Source organism: Panicum virgatum, chromosome 4K (assembly GCF_016808335.1).
Source record: "Panicum virgatum strain AP13 chromosome 4K, P.virgatum_v5, whole genome shotgun sequence".
NCBI classification, from domain to species: domain Eukaryota; kingdom Viridiplantae; phylum Streptophyta; class Magnoliopsida; order Poales; family Poaceae; genus Panicum; species Panicum virgatum.
Genome location: NC_053139.1, coordinates 13,777,499 through 13,797,594, shown reverse-complemented (window position 1 = coordinate 13,797,594; position 20,096 = coordinate 13,777,499). Strand labels below are relative to the sequence as shown.

General features: G+C 46.7%; 1 protein-coding gene and 1 long non-coding RNA gene across 9 annotated transcripts; one reads left to right on the top strand and one right to left on the bottom strand.

Moving 5' to 3' along the window:
- Nucleotides 1-808: 808 nt before the first annotated feature.
- On the bottom strand, nt 809-5,211 carry LOC120703225 (transcription termination factor MTERF8, chloroplastic-like). Of its 2 annotated transcripts, XR_005686845.1 has the most exons (3): nt 3,906-5,211; nt 3,239-3,341; nt 809-1,926 (listed from the first exon to the last, which is right to left on the bottom strand). XR_005686845.1 is itself a non-coding variant. In XM_039987247.1 (2 exons), the coding sequence occupies exon 1, from the start codon at nt 5,136-5,138 to the stop codon at nt 3,966-3,968; it is 1,173 nt and encodes a 390-aa protein (XP_039843181.1). In that variant the 5' UTR covers nt 5,139-5,211; the 3' UTR covers nt 809-3,341; nt 3,935-3,965. The 2 variants fall into 2 exon arrangements, 1 of the variants encoding a protein (XP_039843181.1); XM_039987247.1 differs by having other exon boundaries at nt 809-3,341; nt 3,935-5,211.
- Nucleotides 5,212-14,143: 8,932 nt separating this feature from the next.
- On the top strand, nt 14,144-18,798 carry LOC120703224. 7 transcript variants are annotated; one of them, XR_005686844.1, is made up of 5 exons: nt 14,144-15,398; nt 15,518-15,834; nt 15,912-17,422; nt 17,841-18,238; nt 18,307-18,798. It is a non-coding gene; the product is annotated as an uncharacterized LOC120703224 (long non-coding RNA). The 7 variants fall into 7 exon arrangements; XR_005686841.1 differs by having other exon boundaries at nt 14,146-15,398; nt 15,912-16,025; nt 16,241-17,422; nt 17,841-18,798; XR_005686840.1 differs by having other exon boundaries at nt 14,146-15,398; nt 15,912-17,243; nt 17,335-17,384; nt 17,841-18,798.
- Nucleotides 18,799-20,096: the final 1,298 nt, after the last annotated feature.

Below are 20,096 nucleotides of genomic sequence, written 5' to 3'. Positions count from 1 at the left end.
GCGGCCGCTCCACCCACCAACCACCCCTAGATCCCGACAACCCCTTCCCTAACCCTAGCGCCACCACCATCGCGAGGTCTAGAAGAGGAAGAAGTACAGTGCCCCACGGGCCCACCTGCAGCGCCGCAGCGCCTCTTCTGCGATGCGCCACCTCCGCCTCACATGTGCGATGAATAGAATTTCCCTCCAACGGCACCACCCTCTCCTTCCCGGTCATGCGCACGCTCCGCCACGCTCTCCGCATTGGGCCTCCACCACGGCCACGTCGCCCTCCTCGTCGCGCCCAGCTCGCTCCACCTCCCCATCGTCTGCCTCGGCGTGCTCGCCATCGGCGCCATGCTCTCCAAAGCCAACCCGCTCCTCACGCCCGGCAAGCTCGCCGATCAGGTTCGCGACGTGGAGCCTTTCCTCGCACTCACCACTGCCAAGCTTGCCCCCAAGATCGGCTCCCTGCCGACCGCCTCGCAGGTCGTCCTCGTCAACCAGCTCCTCGCCAGCCTCAACGGCCGCGACGCGGGGGCGGCAGGCGCGGCCGGTATCGTAGTGTACAACGTATTGTATTCTTCATAACTTTCCGAGGATAATGATGAATAAAGGTGACTTGCAGTCATAGTGTACTACTACCTCCGTTCCAAATTATAGTTCGTTTGACTTTTTTGACCGTAAGTTTGACTAGTCTTATTCAAAAAAATTGTGCAAATATTGCCAAATTTAAGTTATTCTTGAAGATCTTGTATTGATAAAGCAACCCACAACAAAAGAAGTGATATTTTGCACAAATTTTTGAATAAAACGAGTGGTCAACTTGAGTCAAAAAGGTCAAACGACCTATAATTTGAAATGAAGGGAGTACCTGTTCTACCACTTGAAATTTGACTTACGATACACCATGTATACATACACAATTGGTCTTTCTCCATGGCAGCAAATTGAGGACACTACAGTATCCATGTCGTTTCTCATCTGAGTTTTCCTCTTGTGCTGCTTCGTGGGCTCCTACCATCTCAACTTTGTTCAATCAGGCATCGGCAGCGCCATTCAGCAGTTAGATTGACCAGGATGCCTTGCTGGAACTGAAGGCAATCCTAGGACAGCAATCGAGGCATGCTGCCATTCCTGAAACGGAATTGCTAACCTGTGCCATTGCCGAGGGTTAGTATGCAGGCACAGGCACAGGGCTAGGCGCTCAGCAAATAGACAAGCCTCAACCGTAGCCAAAAAACATGCTGCAAGGTCAAATAATCCCTACAACTGTCAGCCACATACACCGGTTATGATATCTTCACTTCTCAAACAATCCACTCCAGGGTGAGATCACAGGTGGCCTGAGGAACTGCAGAAAACTAGGGAGCATCAGGCTTGGCAGGAACCAGCTCCCGAGAGGAATCACAATGTCAATCGCTAATCTCTTCTTCCCCAGGGAATCAACCTCAGCAGCAAACATCTCGAGGGCACCATCCCAGAGAACTTGTGTAGAATCGTTGGACTCAGGTCGTTCATAGCAGGAGGAAACAACACCTCAGGCACCACCCCTGAGGATGGCCACAACAGTCCCTTATGGAGCTTGCATTAGCCCAGAACAAGATGCTCAAATATCTCCCCCTCAGCTTTAACAAATTTGTCAGAGGAATTCCATCTTAACTAGCCAACACAATCATGCTCTACTCCCTATGGCTAGGCGTCAATAGCCTCACTGGCAGTCTGGCACCATATCCCCTTGGAAAACTTTGCCCAGACACCTTTGAAGGCAACATGCTCGACGCAAGAAGTGCTCAGGACAGGGAATTTCATCACTTTCTTCACAAACCACACCCACCTTTGTGTCATCAGCCTCCAGTACAACATGCTAGGTGGTGAGCTGCCAAATTCTGTCTCCAATCTTGTATCCCAGCTTCAGTTGTTGCAACATGGTGCCAGGCCCGTCTTCTACTTGTTTGAGTATAACCAAGAGAAATTTCATGCATATAAATGTATCCTTTGGTATTATTAAAAACAAAAGTGGAAAAACCAAGCAGATAAGTAACCAGAAAATTTGGTTTCATGGAACAAGCATCAGGAAATTCTATTTGGCTTCTGTTCACATTTTTATGTGTTTTCACATGACACATTGCATTGGCAACCCTTCAAGATCATCTTTTAACCATTCATATTTCTTCAAAAAAGCAAATACAAAAGATATTTCAGTGCAAAGGGTGAATCATGCATCAGCTCTCTGTGTGATATGGCGTATGTTGGCCCAGCCTCTAGGTGAGTTCCCATTGGCGTGTTTTCAAAAAAAAAAAAGAGTTCTCATTGGCTAGAGGTAGAAGGGAATAGGTGAGAACAGAGAGCACAAGTTGCTTGGTGCAGCTGAACTGAACTAGAGCTGCAGTTGCTCTCCTATCTTGCATATAAGTCAAATGTAGAGTACTGAACTAGAGCTGCAGCTGCTCTCCTATCTTGCATATATCATAAGTCAAATGTAGAGTACAAAGACATACTCCCACTACTCCACTACCGTATACGGTTGCTGACCACAGCTACTGACTGCTGCTGACTACAGTGCAAGGCCAAAAGAACAGATGACCTCTACTTGCTCCATACAAGAGAAAAGCAAGAGCAAGGCTAATCATCCATCACTTACTGTGTAAATCATTCTTGCTAGATTAAGACCACTTCAGTTATCTCACTCCAATGCTATAAGTCCAAGTACCATGGAACTGAACAAGGAGCTGCAAGTGCTCTAACCTAAATGCAGAACAAGATGACTGATGCAGACAAATAACTCAGCATTCATGGAGAAGTTTTGACGTGCAAGTATAGGCACAAAGGAAGCCTAATGGTCCAAGTATTTATGTGGTTAAATAAGAAGCTTAAAAGTCATGTGTTAGTGTGTTCATGTCTAGCCTCTTCAGGTCCTAGTATTATTGGCCCTGTGTGGTCTATATATGTAAAAGAACTGGGTTTTGACAAGGGGGATGAAGAAGCTATCCACTATTGTTGGTGAATACTAGAAGGAATTTGTGAGTTGCAATTCCACCTAGATTTCTGTCTTGTTCGTGTGCCTCTTGTATGATCCATTCCCTCTTTGTTCTAACCACTGCATCAATGACCCAAGCTCAATGCTTCCAAAACCTAAAAGATGTGTTACATGTTTCCTTTGTTTGATTACCATGGAAAGACACTACTGTTTTCTCATGATGCACGTTCAGAGGGAAACATAAGGTAACAGGCAACTTGGGCAGTGAGTAAACTATACCCTGCCCTCAGACAATTAGAAACAACTTGCATGTTATGGCAGGTTGTCATCCAAGCACCATGGATATTGACCACTATACTGCTGCTCTAGATTCTGTCAAGACCTATAGAAAGAGAGAATCAATATAATATCAAGCTGATCCAATGAACTAAATAGAACATTTTTCACAGCTAACTATTAAGAGCAAGAAGCATTTAAAAAGGAGTGGGAATACTACGAATCTTCTGAAATATTCAACTTATGTATCTTTAGCAAATCATACTAGCCTTTTGGGACCGACTTAGGTGCGGAAATAGTATTTAACCATATCAAGTTACAAGTTAAGGCTCTAGCAATGATTGTTGTGAGGGGCAGTACAAAAACTAAGTACAGCTCACCCGTGTCTGTCTTTTATTAATAGATGCATGTCTACAAACATATGCATAAGGTACTATGCATGCATATATTCTTCAAAGAAAAGAAAAAGACACTAGTAAACCAAGCAACCAATAAGTGATCTTTTTTATGTCTAACACACAAGCTCCCCTGAGCTGAGCACTCCTTGACATTAGAGCCTTAGAGGTACAGTATACCCCCCTTTGACACGTAATTAAAAAAAGAATTACAATGTAAATAGGAAATGTCATATCAATCGAGAACTAAATGGTGAATGAAGTAACATTTGCACCTCCGGCGAATTTGTAAACAAGTCCTTACTTGTCCTTTCCACTACAACCTTCAGCAATATTCAGTCAGTCTTTTGGCTGCGAATTCCATCCATTGCCTTCCTCCAACATTTGGAGGCATAGTCATCGGTGAGGCCTGGGACATGGTTCTTGAAAGGACGCACATATTTCTCCACAAAAATCTTCTCACCTATTGAGGCAGTGCCCAAGCAGTCTGGCTTACCCTTCACCAGACCCTTCTCCCTGAGAACTTTGAGCAAGCAATGCCGGGGCAACAACCGCCGTTCAACACTATACATGAGCAGCACTGGTCTTCGCACAATATAGGATAATTCCAGACCGACATCCTTCGTCAAGAAATCCACATTTCCCTGAATCTTTTGCTCGGACAAGCCCAGAACGAGAGGCTGCTTCCTCACAACCGCCAGCACATCATCCTTTGAGAACCCAAGGTTGTGTAACAGCTGTATTCTCCTGTCAATAACCTCCTTGTCCACAAAAGCAACCACAGCAAGCGCGCGGCTTAACATTCTGGAGCTACGCTCGACGCCCAACTCCTCCGCTCGCTGGACAGTCTCCTTGAGAAGTTCCGGTTTCATGGTGAAGATCCGACTTATGTAGAGATTGGAGCCAGCAATCTCAGAAATGTCCTGGCCGCATTGCCGGAGGAAGGCCACGTTGGGCCTGGCAACCTTCTCCAGATCCATGCCGAGAAGGCTGTTGCACGACCTGAGGACCCACAAGAGCTTGTCGAAGGACCCGATCTCGGCGAGCCAGAACTCGAGATTGCTCCGGAGGAACCTGTTGCGGAAGGAGTTGGGGACGAGGGGAAGGAGGCGCGCGATCTGGTCCCGCGACAGGCCGAGGTCGTGCAGGTCGGCAATGCGCCGGGACAGGGTCTGCTCCACGTCGGCGCAGAGGAAGGAAGCGTCCATGAGGACGACCCTGGCGACGTCGGCGGCGGGGATGCGGAGGGTGCTCTCGAGGTAGGCGAGCACGGCATCGGGCTTGGCGCTGGACGGGAGGTGGGAGATCTTCGCGGCGGCCTTGAGTGCCTGCGCCTGGGTGAGGCCGCAGCGGGAGACGAGGTAGTCCTCCGCCGCGAAGGAGCCGGAAGAGGACGCGGCGGCAGCGGAAGAGTGGAGGAAGAGGGGAGGGGTGTGCGAGGAGGCGAGGAGGCGGGATGGCGAGCGGAGGATGCGGGAGAGGGCCGCCCGCAGGTGGGAGACCGCCATGGCGTTCAGGCGGCAGTGGCGGCGGCCGGCGGCCGGCGGCGGAGGAAGATGGTTTTGGGGGGCTTCCCTTCGCTTCCTAGCGAGCGAAGTGTAACGCCGCGCTTAGTCACAAACAACGGACCAAGTTGTCCAAAATCCGTAGGCCCAAAAGAATACGGCCCACACAAAGCCCAATCAGAATCCAAATTCTTTTATGTTCTTATTTTCAAAATTTAAAGACCCCGATTCCAAAGTTTGCAAGAAGTATGCAGTTGTTCGTCATCGATGTGGATGAACTGTTCTTCATCATGTACAACTAGGATGTGGATCATTTTTGTGGGCATAGCAGATGTGGGGCAGCTAGCCAAATGTGCATGCAGTTGCATGCCATCATATCTAGATCCCCACTGGAATTCAGAGTTCTTATTATCCAAATTCCGTGACTTGCTCTCGTTATGACCTCCATCAAACTCCAAAAAGTGTTAAAAAAATCCGCCTCTCATGTGCGATGAATAGAATGTCCCTCCAACAGCGCCACCCTCTCCTTCCCGGACATGCGCACGCTCTCTCTCAACGCAGCTGCCGCGCTCTCCGCGTTGGGCCTCCGTCACGGCCACGTCGCCCACCTCCTCATCGCCCAGCTCGCTCCACTTCCCCGTCGTCTCCCTCGGCGTGCTCACCCTTAGCGCCGTGCTTTCCACCGCCAACTCGCTCCTCACGCCTGGTGTAACATCCCGTAATTTATATAGAATGTTGTATTCTCCAAAATACGAGTTTTTACAAACTTTTTGTGTGATTGTGATATTAGTTAGAATAACACAAGGCTGCCTTCTAATTCTTTCTAAATTCCTAGAAAATAAAAGATATTAAATATAAGGATCCTAATGTTAGTGTGAATTATTTGGAGTTCTTTGGATCTTATTGGGTTTACCTTGTTTCAAATCGCTTTGAATATTTTCTTTTTGTTTGAAACTTGTGTGGATTTCAAAGTTGAATTGAGCCATTCAAATTTAAAATCAAATGCTAACCCCTAACTCTGCTAACTGGGCCTAAACTCACTACCCAGCCCAACATTTCCTCACCAGCCTGGCCCAGCTAACCTCCCAGGACCAGCCCATGCGCACGCACCACCAAGCCCAACCTGCGCAGTGAGCACGGCCCAACCCGCGCGCGTCTACCCAGCCAGCCCGCTCGCGCCGCCAGCACCCGCGGTTTTTTTATTTTTATATTATTTATTTCTATTTTTTACAAAAATATATTTTCGAGTTGGAAATTTACAGAAATATACCCCGGCCGCCCCGCTGTCGGGCGGCCGGATCCTGGCCGCCCGGCTGCCGGGCGGCAGGGGCTAATCTGCAAAAAAAAGAGGAAACAAAATTGCGGACAGGTCCCTGGGAACCCGCCACCCGGCAGCTGGGCGGCCGGCCTCCCAGGCCGCCCGGCTGCGGGGCAGCCGGCATTTTTTTTTTTTGCAATTTAGCCCTTTTCGCGAAATAATTGAACATATGTGCTCTTTTTGTAACTTTTTGCAGAAATAGACCCTGGGGGTGGGCGCTGTAATATGTGGCGCCGAGATAACACGTCTTGACACCACATATCACGGCGCCAAGGTGCCACGCACGCACAAGCAATCTAGTGAATCTTCGAACTTGCCTTTAATATTTTCGGACATTTTCAGGGCACTAGAATACTGTGAACCACACATCAAATATAATGGTAAGAATTAAGAACTAAAAACTGCATTACACAATATAAACCATAGGAATTATATCATAATACAATGTTAATAAAACACACATCAAACATGCAGTGGCATGGCAGAACCCGTTGCAACTACGGTAAACAAATTCTGAACTAAGCTAACATGTCTTAGGTAATTTAGAAAAACACAACAAACACAACAATGCAGCATGTGACTAGCAATAGATAGTCCTAGTAGCCGTACCCCCACGTAACAAACTGCGTTGAGCCTTCTCCGCAGTATCCACCCATTGCAGGTGATACAGGTGGTGGTGGTGCCGGAGGGGCAGGGCCCTTCTTCTTGTGACAAGGGCAGTTGCAGTAAGGAATAGTGCATGGTTCATCCTGTGAAGCGGCAGCATTGCTGGTATCATCATCTTCGTCGTCTTTGTTACCCTCGCTCAATTCCTCGTAATGGTTTACCTTGCATTCCAGATCAAAGATCTTTATCTGGAGGTACTCGATGAACTCCTGAACTGAATCAATTGGTGCAGGATCGACCCATCTGGTAAAACCACAATTTTCTGGAGCATCTGAAGACTACAAAATAAATTTCATGTAAGGTATCTCAACGAAGATAAAGAAATAAAACAACCGAGTATTACCCATGCGTGTGGGCAATTGAAGAAACGCCGACCGTCATCCATCCCGTCGGTGCACATCTGCACTAAGCAGTCCTCACCATGTCTGCATTCTTGGCACGGTTCTCTACGGTTATCCTATTGTCGTAGAGGAGTTTCATTGTTAAAATCACTCTTGTGCTGTGGCGGAAACTCAAACACTGGTTTCGGAAAGGAATCAGGTCCAAGAGGCCCCTCCCATTTTATGGGGTCTCCCTTTCTTCCCCCTTTTTCTTTCCCAAAACCGTAGTAATTCTTCCCGCTAGACCCACCTCCAGACATTGGGTATACAATGAGCTTTGTTGTTTGAGTGCTGCTGGGAGTTCACAAACTTCGGAGTATTTATAGGCGCACAAAGGTCTGATACCCGGAGTGTGGAGTGTAAATGGACCTGAAAAGCCTACATGACAACACAGTGAAAAGGCTAGCTGACCGAACACTGAAAAGGCTAGATTCAATTATCGAACTGACTACTCGATGCATCTCTGTGCATGCAGAGCATATAAGTGCATGCAGACTCACAGCACTGCATCACTGCCGCTCGGTCGATCGTGCCTAGATGCCGCCTTCCCCACTACATGCCACAGACCTTTGCTGTAGAATGATAGTTGTGTCGTCCTCGCCCGAGAGACTGCTTTGAATGTGAGCTGGTGTGGTTGCCGTGTTGTCACATATTTTTGAAATCGTGAAAGGGCACTACTATTGGGCTGTCGACTTATGTCACATTTGTCTGGGCAAACAATGCGACATATGCGAAACCCGTGATCGCCGTGCTGAGCAGTGGCAACCTGTGATCTCGTACTCGCAGATAGATACACTATGGTCCCTATTTTGAGCTATACGAGCGTGTCACAAAGTTTACTCTGTATGCGGTAGTCGTCATCATTGTCGGCGGGATCTCGGCCGCTAACTCCTCCCGCAACTAACTTGTCCTTCATTAAATCACGGAAAAAATTCGCAAGAGATTCCCTTATTTCACAAGCATTATGGAACCCACAAACATAACAAGTTCACATCAATAATATTTATAGAAACAAATGACAAGTAAACTACCACAATCATAAACAATCATAATCCGAACAGTCAAAACAGTCCATAATGCCGCCGGAGAAACAAGTGCAAACAACTAACGACCCCTACCATTCCGACCTCTCTTATGTTGTGCGTGTACGTGATCTGTAGGGTAGCTATGACGTTCCGGTGGCCCCACGTTTCTGGCAGGACGGCGTAATTGAGCCAGAGGTGTATGCAAGCTGGGATCATCGTCCTGGGCAGGCGTAGCAAACAACCGTGTAAACTCGTAAAAGGAGGCCGCTGCGTTTGAAAGCATCTAGGCCTCTAATTCGAGTTTTGGTAATTAATGACAACAGTTTGTGGATTAATGATTTCGTTTGAGATAATGAGTATAGGTTGATCCACGGATGAAAGAGATTTGGTTGTGAACGTATGGAGTTTTGGAGATGATGAGCAAAGCTCGGGCTCAAGGCAAAGGTATAAAATAGGGCTTTTGCATTTTACCGGTCACAAGGCGTTTAGTGGATGAAAAGTGACCGGATTTGTTGGATAGATAGCCGTACTATCAAGAGGGGGTTTGTACTCATGCTTGACGGGTCTTTAGAGCCATTTTGCTCAAAATATCTAGTTGCATGCATGAGGGCTAACGACGTTTTGAAAAGATTTGAAAAAGAACAAGTTTAAGAGCTGACTGCACAAGCGCGGACAGTCCGCCCCCTGGGGCGCGGACGGTCCGCAATCATTCCAGAGAGCATGTTTGGCTCTGGTGGTTTTTAGAGGTGGGCGGACGGTCCGCAGCTCTAACTCAAATTGTACCAGAGAGGGTGTTTTCTCTGGTTGGGCTTATGATCTGTGCGGCGGACGGTCCGCCCCTGGGGCGCGGACGGTCCGCCGGCTATTTGACAATTTGTACCAGAGACATTGTTGTCTCTGGTGGGTTTTCAAGGTTGAACTGTGGACGGTCCGCTCCTGAGGCGCGGACGGTCCGCAGGCTAATTTCAAAGTTGTACCGGAGACGATGTTTCGTCTCTGGTGGTGTGGAACACTCACTGCGGACGGTCCGCACCTGGGTCGCGGACGGTCCGCCAGGGCTTAACGGCTAGTTCTGACACGCATTAAATGCACTCTGACTCACTGGTTTTTAATGGCGGACAGTTCGGTTTTTGAAATGCGGACGGTCCGCGATTTCGCAGAAAAGAGTGTAACAGCTAGTTTTTGGAGGGATGTCTATATATACCCATTGCCCGGCCTTTGGGTGGCTCTCTTGGCCATTTGGACTGCATACTTGACATCATAGAGCTAAGCCACCCCTCTCTCACACACACTTGCTTAGAGATTGCATTCTTGAGGGTGTGAGAGCTTCCTAGTGCATTGCATCAAGAGTTTGAGCTTTGTGGCACTAGGGAAACTTCAAGCAAGCGTTATCGACTTGTTACTCTTGGGAGTTGCCGCTCCCTAGACGGCTTGGAGAAGAGGATTTCGTGGAGCTCCTCCAAGGAGATTGTAGAGGAGCCCCGATTTCGGTTGTGAGAGGTCTTGTGCTCACCTCACCGGAGTGGTGAAGAGCAACTCTAGTGGAATCGAGGTGTGGAGCGGTTCCTTGATTCAAGTCGGCTCAAGATCAAGAGGGTCTTGATAGAGGAGCGGTTGATTCTTGGAATCCACCTCAATGTGGATTAGGGGTGACCGGCAAGTCATCGACACCACGGGATAAATTCTTGTGTCAAACTTGGTTACTTCTCTTGCTCACCTTAATTCTAGTTTTTACTTTAAGCAATTTACTTTACTAGAGCTTGATTTGTATCTTATCACCCTAGGTTGCAAACCCATCTAGAGATAGCAATAGCATGACATAGGGCTTTCCTTTGTTACTAATTAAATTTCTCTAGTGTTGTTGGATTTAGATTTTAAACCGCCTATTCACCCCCCCTCTAGTCGGTGTTCTTGATCCTACAGCGTTGTCTTCAGACCACCCTACAGATCACAAAAAAAATTTAAGTAACATTCAAAAGGTGAATGTAATTCCGTACAAATTATTGTACGTACCCTGTGTTGGAGGAGGTGGTGGTGGTGGATAGGAAGAAGCTCCTTCACATCATCCAGGTGACGGCATAGGGTGATACGAAGACGGCCCCGCTCCAGTGAACTATTGTGATCCTGAGTATAAATAATAACGTATGAGCTTTCGACCATAAAACATAAGCAAATAAAATTATGCACCACATATTTACATAAAATCCCTCCAGCATGTGTCATAGAGGTAAACTGGGTTCCATGAAATGGAGCCCCTTGCGAGGCACCTGGCCCTCCATAGGGCTGAGAACCGGGGGTACCCGTACCCTGTGTGGAGTCGTATTTAAATAATGCATATAAACATACGGATCGGTAAATATCACACCATATCTTCTGCCTGTCGGTGGTATAAGAGAGGATGCTGCCATGCGGAACCACAAGGAACCGACGTCGACGCTTGCGACGATCCGTAGGAATCCTCGTACTCCGTCCGCGTACCAAAGGCCTGAAGCATACCTCGGGCTCTATCACGTTGAGTGGTTCAGGCCTCGAGTTGTGCCGGCACGCTCATCGTAGACCCGTCATGAATCCTCATTACATTCAGTGAGCAATCTAATTCAGCAGCTTGCATGCCTCGAACTGCAACCAAAAAAACTTAGTATACAAATATTAAAAGATCGAAAATGTCGTCAACATTTACTCACCGCCCCAGCTAATGCCTCATCCCTGTGTCGTGTATAGCGATCCTGCGAAGTCGTAACATGCGGCTGTGGATGCATGTCAACATACGTCAAACGGCAATGAGTCTTCGGTTCGTACCAGGTCAGGTACGCCCGAAACGAAGGCTCAGTGTGTGGACCGGTATCCTCAGCCAACTGCTCGTCTGCATCATCCCACGCAGCCACCCATGGTTGTAATCTAGTGACCCACATTGTCGAGAAAGGATGCACAGCCCTTGATAAACTGCACGTTAAATAGAAATTAGTTTCACGTTATTAGTACATGGGTGCTCATACATTTTTGTTACCTATGATCGTGGGGCTGAACACGATCCAACGCTGAAGACACAGGGAAAGACTGGCGTCGACCGAACTGCCTCATGACTCTATCCGGGCAGTGGGCCTCAACTGCAACGTCGTACACCAAAGCTGCAGTAGTCATCCATAGGACCTAGTCCTGTGTGCACACTGAAGATATCCCAAGCGGTGCACATGCGGCTATAGCCGAAGGACTGTATGGCTCCCACACAATGTCTTCTGGGGTCAATCGATCAAATTCGGCAACAAACTCAGGACAAGACCGCCGGGTCTGTACATGTGCCCATGTTTTCTGCAAAAATAAAAATTATGTATCCATAAGAAAGGTATTAAGGGAACAATGTATGACCATAGTACACATAGAATATAAATTTTTATCGGGTCCCATACTTGTCGAGAGTACCAAAGAGTCCCCATGGTGGGTCTGTCGTCCTCCATGTCACCGTACAAATCTGGCGTGTACAGTGACTGGTCAATCATGGGACGACCGATCGCAATCCTCTCGTAAGACCAAAGCTGCAGCAGAATTGGGCACCCCGTTAGGACAGCATTCCTATCATTCTGCCGTGATGCCTTGCAGAGTCCACGATATGTGCATGCAAGAGCCGCTGAACCCTAACTATATAAGGGTATGGCATCCTCATCTGTATCGGCGATCTCCTGTGCGTATGACAGAAGCACCATATCCACACAGTGCCCGTGTGAGTTGTTGAACAGGATGTACCCAAATAACCACAGCAGGTATGCCTCGAGTGATCTAGTCACGCTGTAGTCATCATCATCGGCTGCCAACAGATCCGGCTACAATGAAGTACGAACATTGAGAATAAGAAACACATGAGTTATTTCAAAGCCATCAAATACATCAACACATCGTTTTGTACGAAATTGTACCTGAAATTGTAGGAGCCATGACTTGGAAGGCCTTTTCGACTGTGGGTGCTCATTGAAATCTTCATGATCAATCGTGGTGGCAACACCTGCAAAACGTTCCTCAAGATCCTCCAGCCACGTAGAAGGTACCACGCGGGGCCCGACAGCGTCTCCGGTGATAGGAAGACCAAGCAGCATCGCAACGTCCTGCAGGGTCGGTGCCATCTCCCCACAAGGGAGGTGGAACATGTGTGTCTCAGGTCTCCATCTGTCAACGAGAGCTGAAAGTAGAGACCTGTCTAGCTTCACCAAAGCACTCTTAGCAAGACGAGCCACTGTGAGAAGACCTGCCTCGCTCAGCCTGCATCATACAGTGCTCAAATGTTAATACATTATATAACGAAATGTATAACGGATAAAAACAGAAAATATACAACATATCACCTGGGCACCCATTGTGGGTCTACAGCAACCAACTCTGCAGGTGGACGTGGACGCAGCACGTTTAATTCTTGGTGCTAAACCTTCGCAAGGAAGAATCGGTGACCCGAGTCTATTGTTCGGTCCAGCAACACAGGAGTAACCCCGGCCATACCTACCACGTAAGATCAAAACAATACAATACAATCACACATCTAAATATTTCTAATATTTCCTTATATTTCCTAAATAATTTATAAGATTCTCTAACCATTAATAATAATTTCTAATATTTTGTAACATTTTAGAAATTTTCTAATATTATCTTGCAATTTTTAAGATTAATTAATTAGATTGCTAATGTATTATATCAACGCTAATCACTACAATTAACTACACCTAAATGTACCACTAATCAATCCTAATAATAATTAAAATGATTGCTAATCTACTGTTTCAACAAAATATTTTCTATATTTTTTTATAATTTTCTAACATTCTCTACAATTTTCTAACATTCTCTACAATTTTATATAATTTTCTACAATTTTCTACAATTTTCTAACAATTTTTACAATTTTCTAATATTATCTTGCATTTTCTAATACTTCTCAAACAATTTTCTAGTATTTTCTAATACTAAATCTAACACTTAATGTACTATATCAACGCTAATCACTATAAGTAAATGCACCTAAATGTACCACTAATCACTCCTAACAATAATTGAACTCATTGATAATCTACTGTTTCAAAAAAATAATTACAACATAATCTATTTATAAAATGTGGAAAATTTTAGTTACCTAAAGTCGCCGGCTTGAAAATCCGACAGAGCTTCGCCGCTTTGCCTCTCCCTCACCCTTCCTCTCCCTCCCTCCCTCTTTTTTCTTTTTTTTTGGATTTTTAGCAAGGCAAATGAGGGGGGAGGGGCAGCCAACACCCTTATATAAAGGGGGGCCAACCGCCCCTCAGCCGGGCGGCCAGAGACCTGTCCGCAATTTTTTTTCTCTTTTTTTTTGCAGATTAGCCCCTGCCGCCCGGCAGCGGGGCGGCCGGGGTATATTTCTGTAAATTTCCAATTCGAAAATATATTTTTGTAAAAAACAGAAATAAAAAATAAAAAAATAAAAAACCGCCCAGCACCCCGCACGCCCCGCTGGCCCATCACCCCCGCACGGCCCGTTAACCGCGCGGACACAGCCCAACAACGCCCAGCGCCACTCACCTCTCCCTTCCGCTCTGTGCCGCCAACGCATGGACCCCAGCCATCAGCCGGCCCCGTCTGCCAGTCACCCCAGCGTCGCGCCCCTGTTCTTCTGCCCTTTCCCCTCCGCGCGGGAGATGCCGCCTCCTCTGCTCACCTCGCCCGCGCCTTTCCCCGCAGCAGTCGTCGCCCTTTTTCTCCCCTGCGCCGCCGCGGCCTTGCCATGGCCTTGCCATGTACACGCCCGGCGTGCCCACCCTTGCGCACCGGCCGAGTTCGTGGCCCTCGCCCGCACGCGGCTCCGCCGCCTCCACAGCTGCGTCACGCCGAGCCGCCGCTCCTGGCGTCCTGAACCTCGCGGCGCACCCACGCGCCTTGCACAGCCTCGCCGCACCACGACGTCGCGCACACGCGCGTGCTCGGCCTTGCATGGCCATCGCCCTGCCCTCGCCGACCCCGCCCCGCGGTTCTGGTTGTCCAGACCGCCGCGGACACGCACACCCGAACCACGCCGTCTTGAGCCGTCGCCCCTCCTTGTCTCGCCATGGCCCAAGCCTTGCCTAGCCTGCCGCTGTCGAACCCGAGCCGCCTTGGTCTTGCCGCCGTTGGATCTCGCCGCGCCGCAAGCTCGGTTTCCCCAGCGCCTGCGCGCGTGACATAGCCCGAGCAAGCCCTGGGCGCTACTTTTGGCCGCCACGGCGAGCTTTGCCTCGCCGCCGCGGGCCCTGAGCGCCGGATCCCCGCGCGCGTTGCCTCGCCGTGCCCTGCTCTGCCCGCCGCCTAGCCAGCGCCGCTCGCTGTTGAGGCCTAAAGGCCATGCCCTAGGCCTGGCCCGCGTGCGCCACCGCTTCACCCCCGCCGTCGCCACCAGACCCCGTCAGCGCCGCCGCCCGCCTTGCGCAGCGCCCGCACACGCGCACAGCTGGTACACACCGGGCACAGCCACACGGGATCGCCTCAGCCACACCGGATCCCATCACCCATGACATGTGGGGCCGCACTGTCAGAGAGAGGAACAGAAACCGCCCGCAGGCCTGGCTTGTCCGTGGAAAGAGGAAGGAGAAGAAAAGAAGAAGGGAAAAGAAGAGAAGTGGGCCGCCAGTGTCCCTGGTGTTTTTCTATATCTGTCTGTCCTATTACTGTTAATATCTTACCTCACTGACTTTGGGATGCAATCTACTATGCACATCCTTTTATTTGCTTACTCCATATTCTACAGTCTCATTTTTAAAATTCAGTCACTGTATATGCTGCTGGTGTTTAACATAAATGTGGGATGCAATCTGCTATGCATGTTGAAGTGGCGTCTGGAGTGACGGCCAATGATTTGTATGAACACCGTATGTCTACTTATAAGGTTTGTTTACCTGCCCATATTGGCTTAACTATGATAACTTAGGAAGGACCATAATTTCCACTGAAGCAAGGAGCCACCATTAGAATGCAATCAACTCATATTCCTCTTGAATCTTTCAGATGTGTCACTATGTCTATTAACAATCAAGGTGAACTGTTCTGTTTAGCCCTGTATCACCAACCAAGGTTGCATCAGGTGGAATAATGGATGCAAAAGACTGATTATCCACTCCTGTCCTAAGATCTCATCAAGGCTTCTTTAGTAAAGTCTGCAACACACATCTATACATTGAGAGAAGTTACAGTCATGGTGTTGAGAACATGAGAGATCAGAAAAAAAAGTCTGGTGCTTAGGCCTTTCTACTGGGCATTTTTGCACGGAGTTGATAATATGAGAGATTGAAACAACTGAACCGAGAGGATATGTTTTCTATAAGGTAAACATCTTACTGTCTTCTTGGCTTCCAACTTGGTCACAATTCTAACTATCTATATAATTTGATTTACCTTTTAGATGAGCTGAAATGTGGAATGTCTTATGTATGATGTGAGTCATCAGTGAAGTATGAGGCAGGCAATAATCGCCTTGAAATGGTCCCACAGCTCTTTGATCACTGCCTGTCATCTGGTACAGACTTCATTGCCATTTGTAGTTGCATTAGGAAAAACAGCATTTTGAACCTCTACTCACTAAGAAATCATTAGCTACTTTGTGTCTTTTTTATTCTTACGTCCCCCCCCCCCTCCCAACCCTTGTAAATATTACTAGGCATTTTTACTAAACATCATTGCATATACACTTTTTTACTTCAACAAATTCTTGTTTTAAAAATGAAACGCTAGGGACATATTAATCTTGAAGGGGCTCTTCCCCTACCTTGGCCCAACAGAATGAAGATTGCTCTGGGTGCTGCAAAAGGCCTAGCCTTCCTCCATGAAGGTGCTGAACCAGTTTTTTATATGGATTTTAAGACATCAAATATTCTTCTTGAAGCGGTACTTTATCTATTAAATCTGTTTCACATCATGCTTATATAATTCTGCTACATTGTTAACTGTGGTGATTTTGCTCTACAGTAGTGCAATGTGAAACTATCTGATTTCGGTTTAGCAAAAGCTGGTCCATAGGATGATAAGACTCATGTCTCTATTCGAGTTGTTGGCACTTATGGTTATGCTGCACTAGAGTATGTAATGACAGGTAGAACAAGCTCAGAGAAACAGTGTAAAGTACCAATCTTTGTTTTCATATAATTTTGCCGATCAATAACAGTAGGAGAATTAAAATAGTTTTGCCTTGTATTTTGTTCCCCTGAGGTAAGTGACATGGGTCGTATGATGCAAATGGTGGACTTGATGACTTTTGTGGGCATATCCAAATTGGCTTCAGGTTTTGGGGAAGAAATTTCTGCTCACTGCAGCCTGCAGCTTGCGTCCCCTTTTTTTGGCTGGTTGACTGTTCATGTATGCACACCTTGTTTTTTTGTTATCCCAGTTATACTCTTACTTGATTTTGGTAAGATCTATGTTTTTCACATCCATTTTCCCATTAGAATGATAAATGTTCCATGCGTTTAAAAGGGAGTATAAATTAGTACACTGATACTTTTTTGTGAAGTTTGTCATGTTTTACTTGACTGCATCTTTACCCAGTCCGAATTCAGCTTAGCACCAGTACTTGTTGGATTCTTAAGCCCCGTAATTGCCTACTATATCCAGCGTAGTTAATCATAATATACTTTTCTTTTCTTTTATTTATAGAAACCATTCTTTTCGAACTTTGGTGCCATCATAACATTCCCATCCTTGGAACCTTCATTGCCTCAGTAGTTACATGTCTTCTTGTGTAAGAACCGTTTCTATTGCCTTTATACATACTCCCTTCTATTCCCTCCATCTATAAGTGAAAGTAATCTAATTTACACTTCTTTTTGCAGCTACCTTGGTGGGTTATTATACATTATCTACATGCTCCCATTGGCCGAGTGTATGATGTTTTCCACTCTTGTGTCAACAATTGATCCTGTAACAGTTCTGTCAATATTTCAGATTTTTTCCACTGTTTAAAAAAAAAACTCGACCGGGCGGGGGGAAGACCGCCCCCGCGGCATTATATTAAGAAGAGGCCAAGTTGACCCCGGCCGAGAAACCCCCCGAACCCCGGCTCTTGATCTTGGGACTGGTGCCACGTTCCTGGGACCGTTACCCAACGGGCCGGGACCAAGCTGACCACTCAGCCCACTGGGTCTGGCGCCACGTTCTTGGGACCGTTACCCACCGGGCCGGGTCCAGGCTGACTACACAGCCCAAGCCATTTCCACTGCTTCTTAAATAATACTAAAAAAATGCTTGCATGCTTTACTTCTATATTGAAACAGATGATTACACATTGCTTGCATGCTATCTTGAAAGAAACAATTACACAATGTTTGTGGTATTGTAGGAACTTGGCATTGATAAAAATCTCTTTGCACTGGTTTTTGGAGAATCAGTTTTAAATGATGTTGTATGCAGAGACTTTTCTTTACTTAATATCCTTTGGCTGAAATTAATAAATTAGTGCTGCTCATGCTTACATAACTCTTTTGCCCTTTTATGGTCTGTTAATTAAGGTGGCTATGTCCTTGTACAGGTGCGGATATAATTTCTTCGATAAATTTGCCTTGTGCGCTCTTTTAAAACTTCTAATAATCCTATTTTAAATAGCTTTAGCTTTCAGGACTATGGCATCTATGAGGACACACCCTTCTAGATAAAACTTTTTCCTTGTAATTCTAAGGTTTCTTGAGAATTCTGTCAAACCTCTTCAAGTATGCAGCACTGGGCGTTAAGAAGTAAAAGGTGTCACATGCAAATTATTTGAAACCAGAGCTCATCACTTAAACAACTAAACTTTATATCATTTTCAGCCTTCATAATCCGGAGAGTTGAGGCGACACGGCCAATGCGGCACTGAGGCGACACTACCAGGGTGGTGCTGAGGCAGCAACAGAGGCCGGGTGAACAGGACGAGGCCATCAAGGGGGGAGGAGAGGTGGCCGGAGCGGGCGCCGCCGACCTGGTGCGAGGCTGCGGCGGTGACGGCGAGGACGGCGGGGTTCGTGTCGACGAGGAGCGAGAGCGCGATGAGCGCCTCTGTCTCCGTCTCCCCAGCAATAAGTGCGATGGGGAACCCAAGCTCTTGTGTACTACATCCTTCGCGACACACATCTTGCTAATAATCTAGGTGCATAAATGATACGTTACAAGATATATATTAACCATTAAGAGTTTGATTTTCTTGGTAGTTGATAGTTGGTTCATAAAAATCTCCTGCCAGTCTAACTTATATTATTGTAGTGTGTTTGAACCGCCAAGACAGTTAGCATTATATCATATTGTATAATTATCTGTTAATTGTCCACACTTGCTTCCTACTATCTTATACATATCATTTACCTATTTTTATAATTATAAGCAAATATGCCAATGGGTTGCAACGAGAGAGAAAAATTGATCATAAGCAGCCCGTGGAAGTGTACTTGCAATGCACATGAACTCACCATGGGTGACTCTACATGAGAGTTATGGAAAGTACATGGTTTCAAAATCTTTCACCAAAGAATAGTTGCTTAATAGAGTCCACAAATTCTTGTTCTTAGGCTCAGTGAGCAGTGTGGACGAGGGAGGCATGGCCAGTGAGCAGTGCCAGACATCGCCTGTCAAAGCCCCAAGGAAGAAGGAAACTTTGCCTCCTACTCGGCAAGGGCTATTTGGAACATTATTCAATTCGTTTGCAGCGAATAGAACGCAATGCATTATTGGAAAAGCTGTCGTGTTCATAGTGATATCATATTTCGAACATATTTTTGTAATTATATACTCATACATTCCATTATACATTATCTTATACATACCATTTATCTATTTTTGTAATTATATACTTTTTCATGTTTCGAATATTTTGTCTAATTTTTACCACAATTGAGACCTCTTTGTTTGTTTTTACCATATTTAGTTTCTCAAAAATATTTGTTGCAACTAAAATTTAATGTGGTTATTTTTTTCGCAACATTATTTTTCCGACACGTGCGATGTCGCGCGTGCACCCTACTAGTAAGTTTTAAAGGATCTACATAGTAGCAAGTAGTTTAACGTATGCATGTATATTTTTCATGTATTTTGACTTTCATCAAATACATCATTTACTTTATTTTGATATTAATACTACTGCACAACAGCAGTGCTAGTCCATATTGTACCAATTTATTTATCATCAGTTTTGTCTGCTGCCTAATATAGTTCAGATTTGCTTCCTTTTTTTTGCTTCTTAAAGGCTAAACCTCTAGAGTTGCTTTCCTAATAAATCATCTATTTTCTAGTTTGTATAACTTTTATTTAGAACAGGCGTAAATACTGGAAATAGGTAATAGGGACGGTGTACTGTAGCGATTGGCCCCTCTTGAATTGACTGCTACCTCCGCCATGCACCCGGCTGGCACCACGTACTGCAGCGTCCACCCGGTCCGCGCCAGCACTCCGCGGCCCCGCGCCGACCCGCCGGCCACCCTGCTCGCCGCGTGCGTCGTCGTGACCCGTGCGGCCGTGCCGGCCACCCACTAGCCACGTGCCACGGACGCCGCCACTGGCCATGCGGTTCGTTGCAGCATAGTGCCGGGCTGCTGGCCACCACACTCGCCACCTCTGGCCGGGCGTCGTA